At 41.0% G+C, this 21,248-nt stretch overlaps 1 protein-coding gene across 1 annotated transcript in view; it reads right to left on the bottom strand.

Annotated features, from left to right (window-relative positions):
• Window positions 1-21,248, bottom strand: part of LOC124551268 (histone acetyltransferase Tip60-like) — a 129,887-nt gene that overhangs the window by 20,640 nt on the left and 87,999 nt on the right. The window contains exons 6-7 of the mRNA XM_047126267.1: window positions 12,921-13,004; window positions 1,789-2,113 (exon numbers count right to left, since the gene is read on the bottom strand). Of these exons, the coding sequence (XP_046982223.1) occupies window positions 1,789-2,113; window positions 12,921-13,004 (409 nt within the window). The remainder of the gene's footprint in view (window positions 1-1,788; window positions 2,114-12,920; window positions 13,005-21,248) is intronic.

Raw genomic sequence — 21,248 nt, 5'->3', positions numbered from 1 at the left:
AAGCACCATTTCGGAAATGCTAGAATTATCAGCCTTCATTTTCCTACAGCCTGGCCGTCCCGATCACATGATCTTAATCTGCATGACTTCTGGCTGTGGGGGAGTATTTGAAAGGTGTTGTGTTCAGTGTTCTGATGGCAAACTTAGCTGCATTGAAGGCATGCATTGTGCAACACATTCTGCACATAATCCTGGAAACACTTCGGTCAGTTGTGGAACATGCTGTTTCTCGTTTTCAACCTGTTGCAGAAAACAGGTGGACAGCATATTGAACATGTTTTGCGCAAGGAAATTAATAATCTGATTTGATTTTGATTTATACTTTTTATGCGGTTTCTGGCCTCAGGGCAATCAAAAACCAAAGTGATTGATGCTTTTATGCACGTTTTGGCCTCAGGGTAATTAAAAACCGATGTGAGTGACGCTTTTTATGTGGTTTTTGGCCTCAGGACAATTAAAAACTGATTTTTCCCATCCGATGTGATATGACCTTGCTGTGGTGAATGGGCTTACGTAACTAACAGTATCACACCTGTACACCCATGCACACTGAGTAGTACAGTTTGTTTAACGTCAAACATACACCTTACGCACTGTTGTGTGACTCATTTGTCATTTGTAGTCGACCACTATTAAATTATGATGCTTACAGCAACAACTATTGCTACATTTTGTAACTATTTATTATATTTATTTTTCTTCTGCCATATGTTTCCCCCTCCTCCGATAATATTCCGTTGCAATTTGACGTCATTCTGACCAGTGGTATTATTTCTACAGTGGTTTGAAAGTTTTACTTTAATTATAATCACCCTATATATAAATATTGACTGGTATTATATTATCATTAAGAGTATATAGATTTAAAAAAAAAGGAAAGTTTAATTTTCTGCTGTGATATGATATTTTTTAACACTTAACTTACAAAGCTAGCAGCAAGTGTTCATGAAAGATTTTTATTTCCCTAAAATCACTAGTTCAAATGGTTCTGAGCACTATGGGACTTAACAGCTTAGGTCATCAGTCCCCTAGAACTTAGAACTACTTAAATCTAACTAACCTAAGGACATCACACAACACCCAGCCATCACGAGGCAGAGAAAATCTCTGACCCCGCCGGGAATCGAACCCGGGAACCCGGGCGTGGGAAGCGAGAACGCTACCGCACGACCACGAGATGCGGGCAAAATCACTAGTCAATTTTTTCTTAGTTACCCTGATTACATCCAAGCAATTAAATCTTTCTTTGAAAAACTAGACTTCACACTTGATGAATTTGATACCCCATTTGGCCAATTCCCTTCTTCACTTGGCTACGAAAATTTTGTAAAAAATTCTCTCTCAAATCACTAAATAAGTTCATCTTAATTATCCTCATTCCATTCAAGCATTATGTATGAGGCCACTTGCGCCTCAAATTGTTCCTTAATAACACGTCAGAATCTTTGAGTTGTTATGATCCACTGGGTGACTTATACTAAGCCAATGTTCTGAAATTGCAGATTTTCTTGGCTGTTGTAAACGTGTATGATGCTTATGCTCTGTACAACAAACATCTGCAGTGCTAAGGTCTGACTGGTTTATGAGACACTACAACTGCACAGAATACAGCAGGCATCTACCTTACACAGACCAAGACCATTTTTCATGGACTTTAAGAGAGTCTTTTACAGAAAGACTGTGTACTGCCTTCTTTCACAAACAAAATCGTTCCTCCAGTGCAACATATTTTCTTCCGCTTACATCATAACCTTACGATCTAATGAAAAAGTGTGCTGTAGTACTTACTGAATTCTATGAGGAGTTTCCCATACCCTTTCCGCTGGTAAGGGGGCATAGTCAGGATGCAGGCTACGTTATAGTCTTCCGTCGACTCCTTCTCCTTGCTGAAGTAGCCGACTATGTGGAAGCCACGGACATCAGCGTCCGTCATTACGTAGAACAGGAACGGGTCCGTGTCGTAGTAGAGCGTCTTGTGGTCGAGGAAGAGTTTCGCCAACAAGCAGAGGTTCTGCGCATACACCTTGTTTTTACGGCCATCTATCTCGAAGAATGAGATGCTATCTTTCCTATAAATTTCATTCCCTGGAGGATGCCGCAGGTTACATTTCATCTGCAGAGAAAATAAAGCAGCTGTACATTAACTGGTACTCTTGTGGAAAACACAACAGAGTGGTAGTATTACAGCTGACTGGATTGTATTACAATTAACAGAAAACAGTTTCACTCTATTTATTGGGTGGGTGCATTAGTTCATAGCATTTTTCTTTTACACATTGGTATTCCGGTCACTATGGGTTTACTTATCAATTGTCATATTTTATTTGTAGTTCACTGGTGCTATTTGAGTTTACACTATGTCATTTTGTCATTCGGAGACAGTGAACGGAGCTGTGGATGTTAGAAAATGGAATGTCAAGTGGAGAAATATCAACATTTCGGACACATTCTTCTGTTTGAAATCAATATAGGGGGTGAGAGCAGTGGAGGCAGCCAGAAACATTTACATTGTGTATGGGGATAATGCCACTGGACAAAGCATGGCAACAAAATAGTTTTCTTGTTTTGAGGAGGATCATTTTGACATTAGTGACACTCCATGTTCAGGAAGACATTCTTGGTGTTGCAAAAAGATGAACTGTGACCATTCCACCACCGTGAAACATTTGCGTGCAATGCGGAAGGTTCAAAAATCGCGAGTATGGGCGTTGCATGCTTTAAGCCAAAATCACAAAAATCAGTAGGTGGTCACATGTGCAGCTCTGCTTGCTCGTCATCAATTGGATTGTGAACAACAACAACCATTTCTATCCTGTATCATTACAGGTGATGAGAAATGGTGTCTTTATGCTAACATAAGGAACTGAAGGTATGCAGGGCAATAATGCCCTGTATAAAGACCTGTGCACACCCGCAACAGGTAATGTTATGCATCTGGTGGAACAGCAATGGTGTGGCATATTACAAATATCCGAGAGCAACAACCAGGAAGACTACATGAAGTGACACTATTCCACAATGATGTCTGCCCGCTTTCTGCTAGACTGCCAAAAACACTATACAGGAGTTGGGTTGGAAAACCTTTCTGCACCCACTTTATTCATCTTATCTTGGGCCCTCAGATTTTCATCTTTCCCGCTATTGAACAACCTTTTAAGGAACTACCTTTCCGGATCAAAATGCAATCCGAACATGGCTCTAAGACTTCTTTGCCTCAAAACCACAGGATTTATACAGTCGTGGGATCGAAAGGTTACCCCAGCACTGGCAGACTGTTATAATTAGTTAAGGAGTCTTTATTTCTGATGAGTAAAGTCTCTGTTATGTGTATCTGTTTATTAAACTAATGGAAAAATGCTACGAATTTATGCAACAATTTGATGAGTCCTGTAGTCTCCCTTGAGCCCACTTTGCAAAAGCAGCAATTTATTTTGAGAATTCAGACAAAATTTGTCTTAGAGTATCACAACAGCAAAAACAAGCATCATCTGTGATAGAACCTCGCAAGTAACAGATTGACGGGAAAAGTGGCAAAATAAAACACTGGAACTGCTAACAAGTCTAGTCGTGCCTCTGCGCCAAAGTTGCTACTTACGCATGCTCTTAATGATAACCTGTAAATATCTACAAAAATATCTATACTACTACGATGATTATTAACACTGGCAACCACACATACCCTGCTTTTGGAATTTAGTGTATTAGGAAAAAGAGAGCAATGGAAAGATGAAACATATGATTAGTATTTTCCTGCTATACTGCCATGACAGGATTATTATGTGCCCTGTATATTGAGCGCTGTTTTACTGTAAGTGCTACACAGAGACTCAAACTTAAGACACTTGCACTTTCTAGACCGAACAGTGAAAAGATTATTTCAAAAAACCCCATTGTCAATTTTTTCACTCTCCTGGTACACACAGCTGAATTTGAATGTTGCTGAATCTGAAACAGTACTGAGATGAACATGCAAGTTTGATTTTAGTTATCAGCATGTTTAATGTAATTTCACCTTTTCTGGCAAATATTAGCATACCTTGAGGTTAATAATTTGGAATTACATATTAGTGTGTCCATGTGTGTGTAGGGGGGGGGCGGGGAGCAGGGGGGGGGGGAGGAGGAGGGAGGGCGAGAGGGGAGGGAGGGACGGAGGGAGGGTGGGGGGAGGGAAGGAGGGAGGGAAGGAGGGAGGGAGGGCGAGAGGGAAGGAGGGAGGGAGGGAGGGCGAGAGAGGGAGGGAGGGAGGGCGAGGGAGGGAGGGAGGGAGGGCGAGGGAGGGAGGGTGTGGGAGGGAGGGCAAGAGAGGGAGGGAGGGCGAGGAGAGGGACGGAGGGAGGGAGGGAGGGCGAGAGAGGGAGGGAGGGTGAGAGAGAGGGAGGGAGGGAAGGTGAGAGAGAGGGAGGGTTTGAGAGAGAGAGAGAGAGAGAGAGAGAGAGAGGGCGAGAGAGAGGGCGAGAGGGCGAGAGAGAGAGAGAGAGAGGGCGAGAGAGAGAGAGAGAGAGGGCGAGAGAGAGAGAGAGAGAGAGGGCGAGAGAGAGAGAGAGGGCGAGAGAGAGAGAGAGAGAGGGCGAGAGAGAGAGAGAGGGGCGAGAGAGAGAGGGCGAGAGGGCGAGAGAGAGAGAGAGAGAGAGAGGAGAGAGAGAGAGAGAGAGGAGAGAGAGAAGGGCGAGAGAGGGCGCGAGAGAGAGAGAGAGAGAGAGAGAGAGAGAGAGAGAGAGAGAGGAGAGAGAGAGAGAGAGAGGGGCGCGAGAGAGAGAGAGAGAGAGAGAGGGCGGGAGGAGAGAGAGAGAGAGAGAAAGAAAAAGAGAGAGAGAGAGAAAAGAGAGAGAGAGAGAGAGAGAGAGAGAGAGAGAGAGAGAGAGAGAGAGAGAGAGGGGGCGAGAGAGAGAGAGAGAGAGAGAGAGGAGAGAGAGAGGAGAGATAGAGAGAGAGGAGAGAGAGAGGGCGAAAGAGAGAGAGAGAGAGAGAGAGAGAGAGGGCGAAAGAGAGAGAGAGAGAGAGAGAGAGAGAGAGAGAGGAGAGAGAGAGAGAGAGAGAGAGAGAGTCGGAGGCGAGAGAGGGAGGGAGGGTTAAAGGGAGGGAGGGCGAAAGGGAGATAGATAGATAGATAGATAGAGAGATAGAGAGAGCAGAGAGAGCAGGCGAGGGAGGGAGACTTTGAAGAACAACTATGTTTGACTACCCAACCCACTAGAACCCTTTTAATGCTTAAGGCTCATCGATCACCACTTTTCCAATTTTCAAAGTAGTGACCTATCTTCATATTACCGAATTATTTATTGGACTGGACAAAACAAAACTATCAGTGTACCACAGTATGTAAAGAGGGCCGACAGCATTATCACAGTGGTAACACTACTTGCCATCAGATCACCGAAGCTAAGTGCTGTTGGGCTTGGCTAGCATTTGGATGGGTGACTGTCCGGTCTGCTGAGCGCTGTTGGCAAGCAGGGTGCACTCAGCCCTTATGAGGCAAATTGAGGAGCTACTTTAATGAGAAGTAGCGGCTCCAGTCACGAAAACTGACAATGACCAGGAGAGCGGTGTGCTGACCACATGCCCCTCCATATCTGCATCCAGAGACGCCTATGGGCTGAGGATGACACGGCAGCCTTTGAAGGTCTGTTCGGATGGAGTTTAGTTTTTTTAAAAGTGTGTTTATGCTTTTTCAGGCTTCTAGTTTTGCACCTCCTGTGACAGACATGTGCAACATTGGCATTTGTGTGAAAAAAAATTGTAATGTGTCCCTGTAAGACGCCCACCCCAATTTTGGCAACAGCCTCATTCCTACCTACACACCTTTGATGAGAACATTAAATCTGTACCCATCGGAGACTTTTATGACCATTCAGCTGGCTGGTGCCTCGTAGCTGCTCTGGCACCTGGGCACCGATATCCCAGCTGCGGGGGTGTCAGATATCATTAACACACCTAACAGCTAACACGAATTTCTGAGCTGTGGCCTTTGTTTCGACACCTTGCTGTTCCAAGCGTCACTCATCCCGAGGGGGACATCGGGCAACACGCTTTAACACCGTTACAGAGAAAGGCTGCAGACACTTTTGGGCCAAATTTCAAACTTAAACATTGCAATGGGACACAATTACGGTTCTTTCAAAAAGGAATAGTTTTTGCACTGTGTATATACACTGCAGCACCAAAGAAACTGAAATAGGCATGTGTATTCAAATACAGAGATACGTAAACATGCAGAATACGGTGCTTCGGTCGGTAATGCCTATCTAAGACAACAAGTGTCAGGCACAATTGTTAGATTGGTTACTGCTGCTACAATGGCAGTTTATTGACATTTAAGTGAGTCTGAACATAGTATTATAGTTGCTGTACGAGCGATGGGACACACCATCTCCGAGGTAGCGATGAAATGGGGATTTTCCTGTACGGCCATTTCATGAGTATACCGCGAATATCAGAAATCCGGTAAAACATCAAATCTCCGACATGACTGTGGCCGGAAAAAGATCCTGCAAGAATGGGAGAGAATTGTTCAACGTGATAGAAATGCAACCGTTCTGCAAATTATTGCAGATTTCAATCCTGGGGCATCAACAAGTGCCAGCATGCGAACCATTCAACAAAACATCATTGATATGGGCTTTCGGAGATGAAGGTCCACTCGTGTACCCTTGATGACTGCACGACAGAAAGCTTACGCCTCGCCTGGGCCCGTCAACAACGACATTGGACTGTTGATGACTGGAAACATGTCACCTGATCGGACGAGTCTCGTTTCAAACTGTATCAAGTGGATGGACATGTACGGGTATGGAGATGACCTCATGAATCCGTAGAGCCTGCATGTCAGCAGCGGATTGTTCACACTGGTGGAGGCTCTGTAATAGAGTGAGGCATGTGCAGTTGGTGTGATACAGGACCCCTGATACGTCTAGATATGACTCTGACAGGAGACACGTACGTAAGCATACTGTCTAATCACGTGCATCAATTCATGTCCACTGTGCATTCTGACAGATTTGGACAATTCCAACAGGACAATGCGACACCCCACATGTTCAGAATTGCTAAAGAGTGGCTCCAGGAGCATTCTTCTGAGTTTAAACACTCCCGCTGGGTACCAGACTCCCCAGACATGAACATTATTGAGCATATCTGGGATGCCTTGCAACATGCTGGTCAGAAGAGATTCCAACCCCTCATACTCCTACAGATTTATGGAGAGCCCTACAGCATTGATGGTGTCAGTTCCTTCCAGCACTACTTCATACATTAGTCGAGTCCATGCCACGCTGTATTGCAGCATTTCTGGATGTTTGCAGGGGCGCTACACAATATTAGGCAGGTGTACACAATATTAGGCAGGTGTAACAGTTTCTTTGGCCACATGCCACCACCGAGGCAACGGTTTTCTAACAGCAGTCAACCGATCTGAAATTACATGACTGGTTGATGTTTTCAGTACCAAATTTTTCCATGAACGAAAGTAATGCGGGTCAACAGTCTTGTCACAATGGTAACACCGGTTCCCGTCAGGTCACCAAAGTTAAGCACTGCCAGTCTTGGCTAGCACTAGGATGGGTGACCATCCGGTCTGCCAAGTTCTGTTGGCAAGCAGGGTGCACTCAGCCCTTGTGAGGCAAACTGGGGAGCTACTTGACTGAGAAGTAGTGACTCTGATCTCATATACTGACATACAGCAGGGAGAGCAGTGTGCAGCCCACATGGCCCACCACATCCGCATCCAGTGACGCTCCTAGTTGTGGACGACACAGCGGTCGGTCAGTACCATTGGGTCTTTTGAGACCTGTTCGGACGGAGTTTAGTTTAGAGTATGTAAAGAGAATTACTGACAAGGTGTGTGGTGTTCATTAAGGTAAGCCCAACTTTACACTGTAGCATAATGATGCAGAGCTTCCAGTGCAAGACTGGTGTCTTAATAGAAGTGCACTATCTGCTGTGAGTGAGAAAGGGACAGCTAGCATATTGTCTGCCCATTGCAACCTGAGTGCCATTAAACGATTTTGGAGAGAAGTGTGTGTGGATGGGTGGGTGGGTGGAGGGGGGGGGGGGGCAGGGGGGGGATGCAAATGTAAAGTGCCAGATCACATATACTGCCTAAGTTACAGTAATTTTCTCTGACCAAGAATGATGGTAATCTTGAGAATGATAGCTACAGAACTTATATGTGCACTGCAAAACATCAACTATATCTTTTCACAGCTGCATTTAGGACTTTTCTATTTACTTACCTAACGACTGTCGATAATACCAAATGCTACGAGGATCTTTATGTTAGATGGTAAATAAATACTTCACACACAGATACATGAAAACATTGTCAAGCTGCCCAACCATGCACTAACAAATGGGTTCCTTCCTTTATTAAGGAATATTACACTTTATTTTCCATCACAAACCACAGACTTTGCCATAGTGGAGTGGCTTGTGTGCCTCAACGATACAAACAGCTATACAGTAGGTGTAAACACATCAAAGGAGTATCTGTGCAGAGGACAGGCTAACATACGGCACTATAACATTATCCAATATGGCCACATTACAATGGTGCTGCGAATGGCTGAAAAAAAAAAAAAAAAAAAAAAAAAAAAAAAAAAAAAAAAAAAAAAAAAAAAAAAAAAACGGGAAACTAGAGCTGTTATATTTCCCACGAACATGCGACTTTACTGTATGGTTTAATGATGTACAATCTTCTGGTGGGGACTACTCAGGAGGATGTTATTGTATGAGACGAATCTGATGTCTGAGGGTAGAGGGTGTAAAGTGAGGTCTCTTATAGAGCAGGTAGGTTAGGCAACTCAGAAAGAGAAATGGATGGGTTGAAGTTCAATAGTGGGAATTTCTAAAGTATAGGGGCAGGAAGACCAAATTTATGGTCAGCTGAGACCAGAATTATCAACAGAAAATGAAATAGTGGTAATGCATGAGTACGATCAACATGGAGTAAGAGAACAGGAACGGGAGTGAGCTACTATTATAAATTAACACTGCATGGAGAAAGACTGAACAGTTTTCTAATTATCTTAATATGCTACTTGTTAATGCATGCAAAGACAGTGCTGATTACTTGCTAGTATAGTGCTTGTGTTTGGACATTTAACTGTGAACGCAATATGTGCAGTACCATGAATAATGGCAGTATCACAATGACATTATTCATGGTACTGCACATGTGGAAATAGTAACTCATTGAACATAAAGTCACTTTTAAAAAACTAGTGAAGAACTCTTGCTTGCTGAAAAAACATTTTTCAACAGATTCTTAAGGTATTTAGTGGTGAATAAAGTAGTGAACTTCCAAACATTTTCGATCCAGGACAGTATTTAAGTGATCAGAAGATATACATTCGAAGGAAGAAATATTTTGGGTCAAAGTCATGTAATTTTGGGTCAAAGTCACGATGTAGATAGATGTATTTACTAGTAGTGCAAGAGGAAAGGCAGATATTTAATTGTCGAAAGGAAATGGACAAGGGTGCAGAAGTACTATGACATCAGACTTTTCTCTGTATGAACTATGAAAATGATCCATGGTCAAGCTGCCAATGAAACTTATATTCTGTGTAAAACTAAATGGTTAGACTAATTCTATATCAGTTTCCTTAAAAGTGTCCCTTCTGTTAAGGAATAAATATTTGCATTAACTGTGAAAGATATTTGCCATGGGATTTTTATTTTAGCTTTTCATTTTCATCTAACCTGAGAGAGCCATAATTAAAAATTATACTGAGCAAAACATTCAATGATTAGTTACCTACATAAATATCAATTGCTGCTGAAGGAATTACATTTAACAGAATGTCTACAGATTAAAGTAGAAAATGTCTTTTGGTATTTTAAGTGTGGTATAAGCTTTATGAAAACAATATAACCGCAGCCATACCTTTTCAGTGAATAGTCAGAACAAAAAGTATTACGCTGCATAATTAGCAACTGAAGGTTGGCATTGTAAGAGTATTTTGTTTCTATTGGATATTCAGGCTGTTGATTTCCTTATTTAGTATTCAGATCATGATGATGTTTATCAGAAATGATTTTTCTTTATTAAATTAGTTTGCAGCAAGAGATTATTTTCACAAAGCTTCTCCCCGCATTCAAAGTAAATTTACTGACTCTGTATTTAATATTTTGCAATAACTTGGGTGTAGTGACAATTAATATAAGCTGATGTTAGGTGAAGGTAGTGTATAGTAGAGAGTATTTACGCAAAAGATTGTAGCATCACTTCAAATTTGAGCATTGTTTTGGCACATACACTGTGTTTTGGTATCAGTAAGTCATTCAGTAGCTTATGCTCCAGTTCCTTCCATCTTTAAATTCACATTACTAGGTAAATATTCAGTTGCAGATCAATTTATTTTCTTACCTAACATCCCTTACTGTTTTAAGAGTACTAGGGGTCTGTGACAAGAGACCACTTCCTTGGTCGGCTCAATTGTTGCCCTGATTAATTACAGCATTTTCTTTAATAGCCAAATGTTTGGATAGTGGTAAGTTTTTAGGGTCAGTGTGTAAAACACACACGCGCACGCGCACATGCACACACACACAGTCTCTGGTCACTATGGCCGCACCTATGGGAGTAGCAATCTGGCATGGGTACTGAGGATAGGGATGTGGTGTTGGGCAGGAATAGCAGGGTAGGGGTTGGTGAAAGTGAAGAGCTGCTTCTGATAGTGTGCAAGGATGTGGTGGGGACAGGGTAGGGCTGCTGGGAGCAGTTGGGATGTTTGGGGGTGAGAGGGAACCAGAAGAGGAGAGAACTGGAGGAGGGGAAAAAGACTAGTGGATGCATTGATTGATCAGAAGACTGTGTAGTGCTCGAGTGTGAGCTGGGAATGGACAGGTGGGTAGAGGACAAGGACTATTGACGATTGGGGCCATGGGCGTAAACAGGAACACAGAATATACTGCAGGGAGAGTTCCCACCTGCACAATTCAGAAAATCTGGTGTTGGTAGGAAGGATCCTGATGGTGCTGGCTGTGAAGCAGTCACTGAAATGATGAACAATGTGTTGGGCAGCATGTTTAGCAATCAGGTGGTCAGCTGTCTCTTGGCCACAGTTTGTCAGTGCATATTCGTGTGGACAGTATGTTAGTTGTCATGTCCATGCAGAAAGCATTACAGTGATTGCAGCTTAGTTTGCAGATCACATGTCTGCTTTCACAACTATTCCTGCCTTTGATGGGATAGGAGATGCCTGTGACCAGATTGGAGCAGGTGATGGTGGAAGGATTTATGGGACAAGTCTTGCCTCTAGGTCTCCCACAGTGATATGAGCTATGAGGCAATGCATTGGGAGCAGGTGTGGAGTAAGGGTGGAGCAGGGATGGACAAGGATATTGCATAGGTTTGGTGGGTGGAATACCAATTGGAAGGGATGGGGAGGATAGTGTGTAGGATATTCCTTATGTAAGGGCACAATATAAGGTGGTTGAAACCCTGGTGGAGAATATGATTCAGTTGCTCCTGTCCTGGGTGGTACTGGGTTACAAGGGGAGTGAGCTTCCTTGTAGACAGACAGTGAGAATGTTGGAGGTGGTAGGTGACTGGAGAGACAAGGCATAGGAGATATATTCCTGTACAAGGTTGAGAGGATAATTTCAATCTATGAAATACTTAACCAAACAGGTGGTGTATTTGGAGAGGGACTGCCCATCCCTACAGATGCTATAACTACAGGTGGCTTGGCTGTATGGAAGGGACTTCCTGGAATGGAATGGAATGGGTGCAGCTGTTGAAGTGGAGGTATTGCTGGTTGTTGTTAAGTATGACATTTGCCAGAGGTACTGAAGTAGCCATCTTTGAGATGGAGGTCAACATCTAGGAAGGTGGCTCGTTGGTATGAGGAGGACCAGGTAAATTGAACAGAGATGATGTTGAGGTTCTGGAGGAATGTGTATAGAGTGTCCTCACGCTCAGAACAAATCACAAAGATCTCATTAATGAATCTGAGCCAGGTGGAGGGTATGGGATTCTGTGTGGTTAGTAAGAATTCCTGTAGAAGGGTCATGAACAGGGAGGCATAGGATGGTACCATGCTTGTGCCCACCGATGTACCACGGATTTGTTTAGTTATGCCTTCAAAGGAAAAGAAATTGTGGGTGAGGATATAGCTGATCATGGTGACCAGGAAGGACTTTGTAAATCTGTAGTCAGTCAGGCATTTGGAAAGGTGGTATTCAATAGAGTCAAGTCCATAGGCATTGGGGACTACAGTATAGAGGGAGTAATGACATGAGGAGCATCCTGTTGGATTTCTGGAATGGAGTCACTGTGGCAGGGTTTTTATGCGGATGGATGTAACAGCCAGCAGACTCTCTCTGCCAGGTAATCACTGCAGTTCCAAACCATTGTGGCAGAGCCTTTGTCAGTAGGTAGGATTATAAGGTTGGGATCAGTTTTTAGGTGGTGGATTGCGGTTCTTTCTGCTGATGCAAGGTTGGTTTCCATGTTGAGGGGTTTGGGAAATGATTGTGAGGCAAGGTTTGAGGTTAAGAAATTCTGGAAGGTTAACAAGGGGTGATTTGGGGCGCAGTGTGGGTGGATCACGGTTGGATGGACGAGTGAACTGAGTCAGGCAGTGTTCAGTATTAATTTTGGGTTGAGCACAATTGGTAGGGATGGTGGCAAAGAAGTGTCTCCAATGTAGAGACTGGGAGAGGAGAGATCTTTAATAAGTCAAGCAAGATCGAATTCAGGAGTGGAGCAAAAGGTAGGGCCTATGGAAAGGTCTGACGCCTCTTTGGGACTAATGCTCTTGGAGGACAGCTCATGACTGTATTTTAGGCCTGCTTATGTTCTAGATTGTGAATAATGGTGGGAGGGAGTTTCAGTACAATAGCGGCACAGCCACATAACCAATATCACTGAGGTATTTATGAAAACTATATAAATGACAAAACGGTGGTTTGAAACTTACCAAGTGCCTCCTAAGACATTTCCTACTTTTTCTATATTTTAGGCAGAATTCGCATATGTATATGCAAGGCAGGTTAACCATTTCCTGAAAGAGACAGATAACAATTTGTTATAATATAACTACAATCATAAAGACACACAAAAATGTAGATCCCTGTCTGCCAACCACCCACACAACACAGTGGATGCACACAAAATCTCACACATTCATGTAATTCAATAGCTCATGAGTTTATGTTGCATCACAGTCAAACAAATAAAATAAAGATATTCTAAAAGTTTTGAGATTTTATCTCCCAAATATAACATGACATCTTTCAAAATTTTCAGCCAAGATATGTAAAATGTTAAATTCTAAAAAGAAAATAAGCTCCAAATTGTAACTCTGTTGTTGAGCAAACATTTTTCAATATATGAAAGCAGTGTAATACTTTAATAATAAAATATTGATTTTTCTCTCATTAGGGAACTGTGTACAAAACAAAGTGGATGGTGAGGTGGTATGTAGTTGCAACAGAAAATGTATCCTGATGTGCCAGCCAAAAGCATCACTCTGCTAAATATATCTGTAATGTGCACTTCAGCATGCACATTGAACACTTAACCGTAATTTTTGTGTTAATGTGTGTGTCTGGTAAAGGCTGTTTTGCGACTGTAGTATTCATTATAGCTAACAAAGTAAAAATCCAGTATTACTTTATAGCACATCAATTAAGTATTCTTGTTTGTTAAATACACATTCTTTTCATATTTGTTTTTCATTTGCACTAATTAATTCTGACTCACAAAATTTTAAAAGAAAACTGCAACCATCAAGTAAAAAATGTGGTAATATACAACACTCAAGACAACATACACAGCAATACAACCTTAATAGTTCTATAACAGCTGATGGTAAGACGGTGTTTTATACATAGGGTAATTATAAAGCAAATTAAACATTTTAAAACACCCGTATAGGTAAATGGCTAAACATAGCATAACAAATGATGCAGTACAGGAATGAGAAACTCTCGAAGTTTTTTCTTTTAACATGGTGCCAGTAAATTAGTTTGGAAAACTGCAGAGAGGGATGCCACCAACTGTAGTTGATGAAAAAAGACAGCAAACAAGGCAGGAAAAGCGTATGATGAGCTAGAACTCGCCCGTCGTCAATTGGTAATGGGTGTGAAAAGAGCGTCCGGTTGAAAGTTTCAGAAGACACTACAAGTTTACAACAACAGAGAGATGCAGTACAAGAAATCTGAGGACAACAACTGCCTGTGCGACACTAAATGTTTGGGCTGAATGGGTGCATCAAAACATGCAGTGGACCGTGTGAGGGATGTGATGTTGCAAAGTCCCTTAGAAGACTACTTATCGAACTAGTGCAGAGTTGATCACTGCTCAACCAGCTGTGTGGAAAATCCTTTGTACAATGGTTTCCACAACAAAACCATATCTCGAGACCTGGCAGAACATCCAAAGAGATTCTGGATGTATGTACAGTATGCTAGTGGCAAGACACAGTCAACGCCTTCTCTGTTTGATAGCAATGTAAATACTAGTGACAACAGTGTTGCAATCGCAGTGCCACTAAACATAGCCTTTCGAAATTCATTCATCAAAGAAGACGAAGAATTTGAATCAATACTAGTAACGTAGAAGTAGATATGCTCGGAGTAGTGAAGCAACTTAAACCACTTAATAAAAGCAAGTCTTCTGGTCCCGGCTGTTCACCAATTAGGTTCCTTCCAGAGTATGCAGATACAATAGCATACTTAGTAATCATATACAACCGCTTGATCGACGAAAGCTCCGTATCCAAAGACTGGAAATCTGCACAGGTCACACCAATACTCAACAAAGATATTAGAAGTAATCCACAAAATTACAGGCCCATATCATTAATGGCGATATGCAGCAGGATTTTGGAACATATATTGAGTTCGAACATTTTGAATTATCTCAAAGAGAACAGTCTATTGATGCACAGACAACACAGATTTAGAAAATGTTATTCCTGTGAAACACAACTAGCTCTTTACATACACAGAAGTGTTGAGTGCTACTGACAAGGGATTTCAAATTTATACCGTATTTCTAGATTTCCAGAAGGCTTTTGACACTGTACCACACAAGCGGCTTGTAGTGAAATAGTGTTCTTATGGAATATTGTCTCATTTCTGCGACTCGATTTGTGATTTCCTGTCAGTTCACAGTAACTGATGGCAAGTCACTGCGTAAAACAGAAGTGATTTCTGGTGTTCCCCAAGGTAGCATTATAGGCCCTCTGCTGTTCCTTATCTATATAAATGATTAAGAGAGAATCTGAGCAGTCATCTTAAGTTTTTTGTAGATGATGCGGTCGTTTATTGTCTAGTACACTCATCAGAAGATCAAAACAAATAGCAAAACAATTTATAAAAGATATCCGAAATGTGCAAAAATTGGCAACTGACCCTAAATAATGAAAGTGGGAGGTCATCCACACGAGTGCTAAAAGGAATCCATTAAACTTCAGTTACACGATAAATCAGTCTAATCTAAATGACAGAATCTCGAAAACTTGTGACAAGGCATTGCAGCAGCTGTTCTTAGCATCATTCCTGATATCCTGGGCCAGGTATGAGCAGAACTGAACTACCGACTATATGTGGGCCATGTTGTGAAGATTTAACACACAACATTTATAAACATTATTGGGGAGGGGGAAGCATTAGGAGTATGTCATTCATATACTGTACCATTTGTTACGGGTCATACATCTGTGATTTTTTGAAATGTATCATGGGGTTTATAATTACCCTGGCAAATTTCCATGAAAGAATGGAACATTTTTGCTGTGTCTCCATGGTTGATGAGCTCGATTATTCAAAGGATAAGAATTTCAACAACATACAACAAACAGTTCATTGTTGACAGCCGCCTGAATTGGTCAGTGAGTCAACTGCGATTGAAAAAGGAGAAAACCAAGTTTTGTGCTGATACTAAACATTTTCATCTGAACTGTTAGACTGCCACACAAATCAAAAAAGAATTGGATAAGTTCATGCATAGTCTGCACCATCATGGTCCCTTTGGATTGCATTTGCTTTTGGATTAATGAATTTAAACATGCTCGGACAAACACCAAAGATGAACTCTGCCCTGACAATTCAGTTGAGGTTATCATGAAGGAAACCATTGACAAAATACATGGCACGATAATGCAAGACTGATGAATAAAAATTTTTGAGACTGCTGACACAGTAGGCATCTCAATTGAGTACATAATATTCTGCATGGAAAATAGGCTATGAAGAAGCAAGCTCACACAAGGTGGGTGCCATGATTGCTCACAGTCAACCAATGGTGCATCTGGCACAACATTTCAACACAATGTCCAATGGTATTTAACAGCAATCAGTGTAGTCAAAAAGAGTGCATCCAAGTAGGCAAAGATTATTTTGTCAGTTGGTAAGGTGATGTCTACTTTTTTTGGATTCTCAAGGAATAATCCTCATAGATTACTTGGAGAAAGACAGTACCGTAACTGGACATTATTATGCTTCATTGTTGAATAATTTGAAACTTGCATTGGCTGAAAGAAGATCGAAGTTGGCACGCAAAAAATTGCTCTTCCACCAAGATAATGCACTATCCCACACATTAGCGATAGCAGTGGCAAGAGTGTATGAACTAGGCTTTGAATTGGTTCCTCATCCACCCTATTCAGCAGACTTAGCACCAAGTGACATTTTCCTGTTCTTAACTTGAAACTTTGGCCTGTCGGGAAGAAATTTTCATCAAATTAGGAAGTGATAGCTGAAGTCAATGAGGATTTTGCAGTTTGACAGAACCTATTTTCTGATGGGACAAAACAGCTGGATGATTACTGGGGTAAATGTATTTCCTCAAAGGAGACTACATCGAGACGTTAGGAGAGTTGCTTTTTTTTTTTTACCAGACTCATCAAACCACCCTCGTGTACATGCTGTAATTTGATTCAGATACGATCATAGTCTTGATGCACACTTTTAGCTTATCAATCTACTGATCTATTTCCTCCCATCTCTGTTCTGCTCACAAATAATACTTGCGAGAACAATTGTCAGTGAGGCTTCACATAAAGTGTGATTTCTCCAATTTTTGTAGTAGAATTATTTCACTGATGAATTTGATAGGAAGTAATATGTTGCTGAACTCTTTGTAAACGACGCGCAACACATCTCTTGTAGTGCATGCCACTGTGGTTTGATGAGAAAAGCAGTGACAAATGTGTGTCTCATCTTTCACAGACAAATCTCGTTTCCTTAGTGCTATTACAACAAATTTCAGCTTGGCGGCTGCTTTTCTAACAATTAATTTTATGTGGTTTTTCTCACAGATCGCTCAAGATGAACACTCCTAGATATTTTACAGTTGTTACTGTTTCAATGATTGACTGCCCATCAAGTAATTGAAAAAGAATGATTCTTTCCACCTATTTATGTACTGCAGCACATTTATCCATAGCGAGATTGAACTGTTAGACCTTGCAGGCCTTTCTGTATTTCAGTGTAGTTGTCTGGCAATGCAACTTTCCTATACACAACACCATCATCTATAAGCTTCCCTATAGAATTTCCATTATCATTCACCACATCATTTCTACATTTTGTGAACAGTAGTAGCCCTCTGGGTTACTCCTGAAGGTACTTTTGCATCTGATGATTTTGCATGATATGTCTCAATGTTACTTCCACTTCTAAAGTCATCTTCCCATTTAGTTCTATACTAGTAAACACCCCACACCCAATTCTTAAAAAAAAACTGCCATGTATAAAACTGCTTCAAATGCCAGATTACTCTACTTAAATATTACAATCCAATGAAAAGGATACTTGCTACTCACCAAATAGTGGAGATGCTGAGATGCAGAAAGGCACAACAAAAAGACTGTCATAAAGTTAGCTTTCAGCCAACAAGGCCTTTGTCAAAAATAGCCCCCCCCCCTCCCCCCCCCCCCCCCCCCACACACACAAAACCATAGTCTCTGGCAGCTGGAGCCAGACTGCAAGCAGCAGCGTATGGTAGGAGAGGCAACTGGGTAGGATATATTTTAAGTTCCTGTAACCCTCTTAGCCTCCACCTTTGTTAGTCTTTGTCCTTATCCATCTAGCCCCTTCTCTAGTCCCATTCCAGCAATACAAAATCCTGTATGCCACCAACATATCCAATCTTTTTGCTTCTCTCCTTTTCTGCTACCCCCCTCCTTGCCCCTCTGTCTGACCTCCCAACTGCACCTAGCTGCCCTACTCTCCAACTCTTTCCTGCATGCTCCCAGCAGTACTTCACCATACCCCGCCGCTACCCTACTATCCTTCTCCCATCCCATCTCGGCCTCCTCCTTACCCCCACTCCAAGTGCCTCTCTCATAATGCGCTGCTGCTCCATCTGCCAGAGACTGTGGTTGTGTGTGTGTGTGTTTTTTTGTTTTTTCACGCACACACTCGCGCGTGTTGTCTATTTTTGACTAATTTCTTATTGTGTGTTTCTGCGACTCAGAATCTCTGCTATCTGGTGAGTAGCAGCTATCCTTTTCCATTATATTGTTACATTCCATCCTGGATTTTCCATTGTTTGGTTTTACTTAAATATTTTATGCTAAATACGAAACAAGAAAAAGTTTGGAAAAGGTATGAAATTATGTTTCAAGTTTCTTCGAAGTCACTAAGTACTCTTATAATCAAACACTGGGTATATTTAGTATGGGTAATGTGTAGTCCGTTTTAAGTCAGTCTTTCAAGAATCTCAATATTTATGACATTTTATGCCCCACACTATATGTTGTACAATGATACAATTTTGCTGCTGCATTTGGTTGGTATATGAAGATACTGTCAGCATATTGTGTTACAAATAAAGATAGTAGTAGTAATGAAGTAAGATTCTGAAATGTCATGCCTGATACTGAAGTCTGACTGCACAAAGAGTCAAAATGTAGCAAGGGATCAAATTTTTCCTTTCATTATTTTGTGGTGGTGTCAGCAAGAAAAAGTTTCATAAAGGTTTGAAATTATTTGTAAAGTTTGTTGGAAGCTGCGAAGTGCTTTCGTTCTCAAATACTGGATGAATATTATCTCGGTGATTTGTGCACCGTAAGTATTTCTGCCTTGAGACATACAAATATTTTCTATCTCTAATATTTGGTTTACTGGGTTAAACCTGCAACATAAGATTGTACTTCTTAATAAGTAGATTATGGCAGTATTTTAAATTTTTGAATTTGGTCAATAATTATGCAAATTACTGAAAATCAAGTTTTTGTTGTCTCTGGATGCAGAAAAAATGCACCGGATAGTCACTTAGTAATACAGATGCTCAGAAGATTTCAATTAAACTACTTCATATAATATTTCATAAGGAGACATTTTGCTTGCGAAAAAGCAGTGCAAAACTATACCGAAAGGTTTCTATTTACAGCCTTCTCTATTCTACAATACACAGGTGACATGAGGAAGAGAAACAAATACAGACAAATACTTGCTATCCCTCCCCAACCACACCCGCAACTCTCTTGCTTTAAACCCTCTCCATTATCTTACCTGCTTCCACAATCCTCTCAGCTGAGATCACATCTACATCTAGACTGCAAAGCACTGTGAAGGGCATGGCTGAGGGTACTTCCCATTGTACCACATATTTGAAATTCTTCCTTTCGAGACTGGAGTGCCTAAGGAACTATTGATTACATGTCTTCGCGGTACCTAGAGATGTGATACACAGTTCACTTAATGATCATTCTTAAAACTTGGTTAGTAGGTTTTCATGGTATAGTTGGGGTCTGTCTTCAAGTATCCGCCAGTTCCAGTTTCCTGCACATCTGAGACTCTCCTCCAAGTGTCAAACAAACCTGCAACTATATTTGTATTGTTTATTTATATACATTCAATATTACCTGCTAAATAAATGTCGGGTCACTAGGGCCTCCCGTCAGGTAGACCATTTGCCAGGTGCAAGTTTTTCGATTTGAAGCCACTTCGGCGACTTGCGCGTCGATGGAGATGGAATGATGATGATGATGATGATGATAACACAACACCCAGTCCCATGAGTGGAGAAAATCTCGAACCCAGCCGGGAATCGAACCCAGGCCCTTAGGATTGACATCCTGTCGCGCTGACCACTCAGCTACTGGGGGCGGACAATAGTACCTGCTAATACTGTATGATATGGGTCCCATAAACTTCAGCAATATTCTGGAATCGGTTGCACAAGTGTTTTGTAAGCAGTCTCATTTATAAATTCATTGCATTTTCTTAGTATCTACAAATAAACTAAAATCTGCCGCCTGCTTTACCTATGAGTGAACCTAAGCAATTATTCCATCTTGTATCCTCAGAAATTGTTACACCCATGTGTTTGTATGAGTTTACCGATTGCAACTGTGGCTCACTGCCATTGTAGTTATAGGGTACTACTATTTTTTGTTTTACATTTCTGAACATTTAATTAAGTTGCAAATCTCTGCACCACTTTGGAATCTTACTAACAAGAAGACTACTTAGCAATTCGATTTTGTGATTATTATTATTATTATTATTATTTAAGATTTATCATACGTGAGGTTCAGAGCTCAAATACCAATTTCCCAAAGCAGTTCAATGCAACTCTCAAAAATTCCTGAGAAAATTGACCTTCAAGGTTTCCAAGGAACTGTAATTCGCTGAAATTAAGTCAATTTTCCTGCCAGGCTGCATGGCTCATTCAGTGACAATGGAGAATGGTAATCAGGTAATTAATGAATCGTTGGTTTGAAACATGCGCTAGACTCCTCCCTTCCCCAATACCTACACCATTTAAATATAAAATTCATCAAATACATGCTCATTAACATATACCTAACCACAATCTTTTTTAAAAAATGCACTTCATCTTGTTTTTAATTCCATATTACACACAAAATTACAATTTTCTTTGCAAATATAAGTTAATAATTATTGATATTTTATGAAAGATGGTTAATACATTTGTAACATTTTTTAAATTATATAATATTTTTATAAAATATCAATAATGAAGAATTTGTATTTGCAATACACATGATGTGCAATTAAAAACAAGATGATGTCAAATTTTCATAAAAAAAAATGGTGATCAGGTATGTGTTAATTAGCATATACTTGTTTAATAACCTCATGTACCATAAAATAATATTAAAAACAAAGATGATGTGACTTACCAAATGAAAGTGCTGGCAGGTCGACAGACACACAAACAAACACAAACATACACACAAAATTCAAGCTTTCGCAACAAACTGTTGCCTCATCAGGAAAGAGGAAAGGAGAGGGAAAGACGAAAGGATGTGGGTTTTAAGGGAGAG

This window comes from Schistocerca americana, chromosome 9 (assembly GCF_021461395.2).
Source record: "Schistocerca americana isolate TAMUIC-IGC-003095 chromosome 9, iqSchAmer2.1, whole genome shotgun sequence".
Lineage (NCBI taxonomy): Eukaryota > Metazoa > Arthropoda > Insecta > Orthoptera > Acrididae > Schistocerca > Schistocerca americana.
The sequence above is the reverse complement of the archived record's forward strand: the minus strand, read 5'-3'. Positions and strand labels throughout refer to the sequence as shown.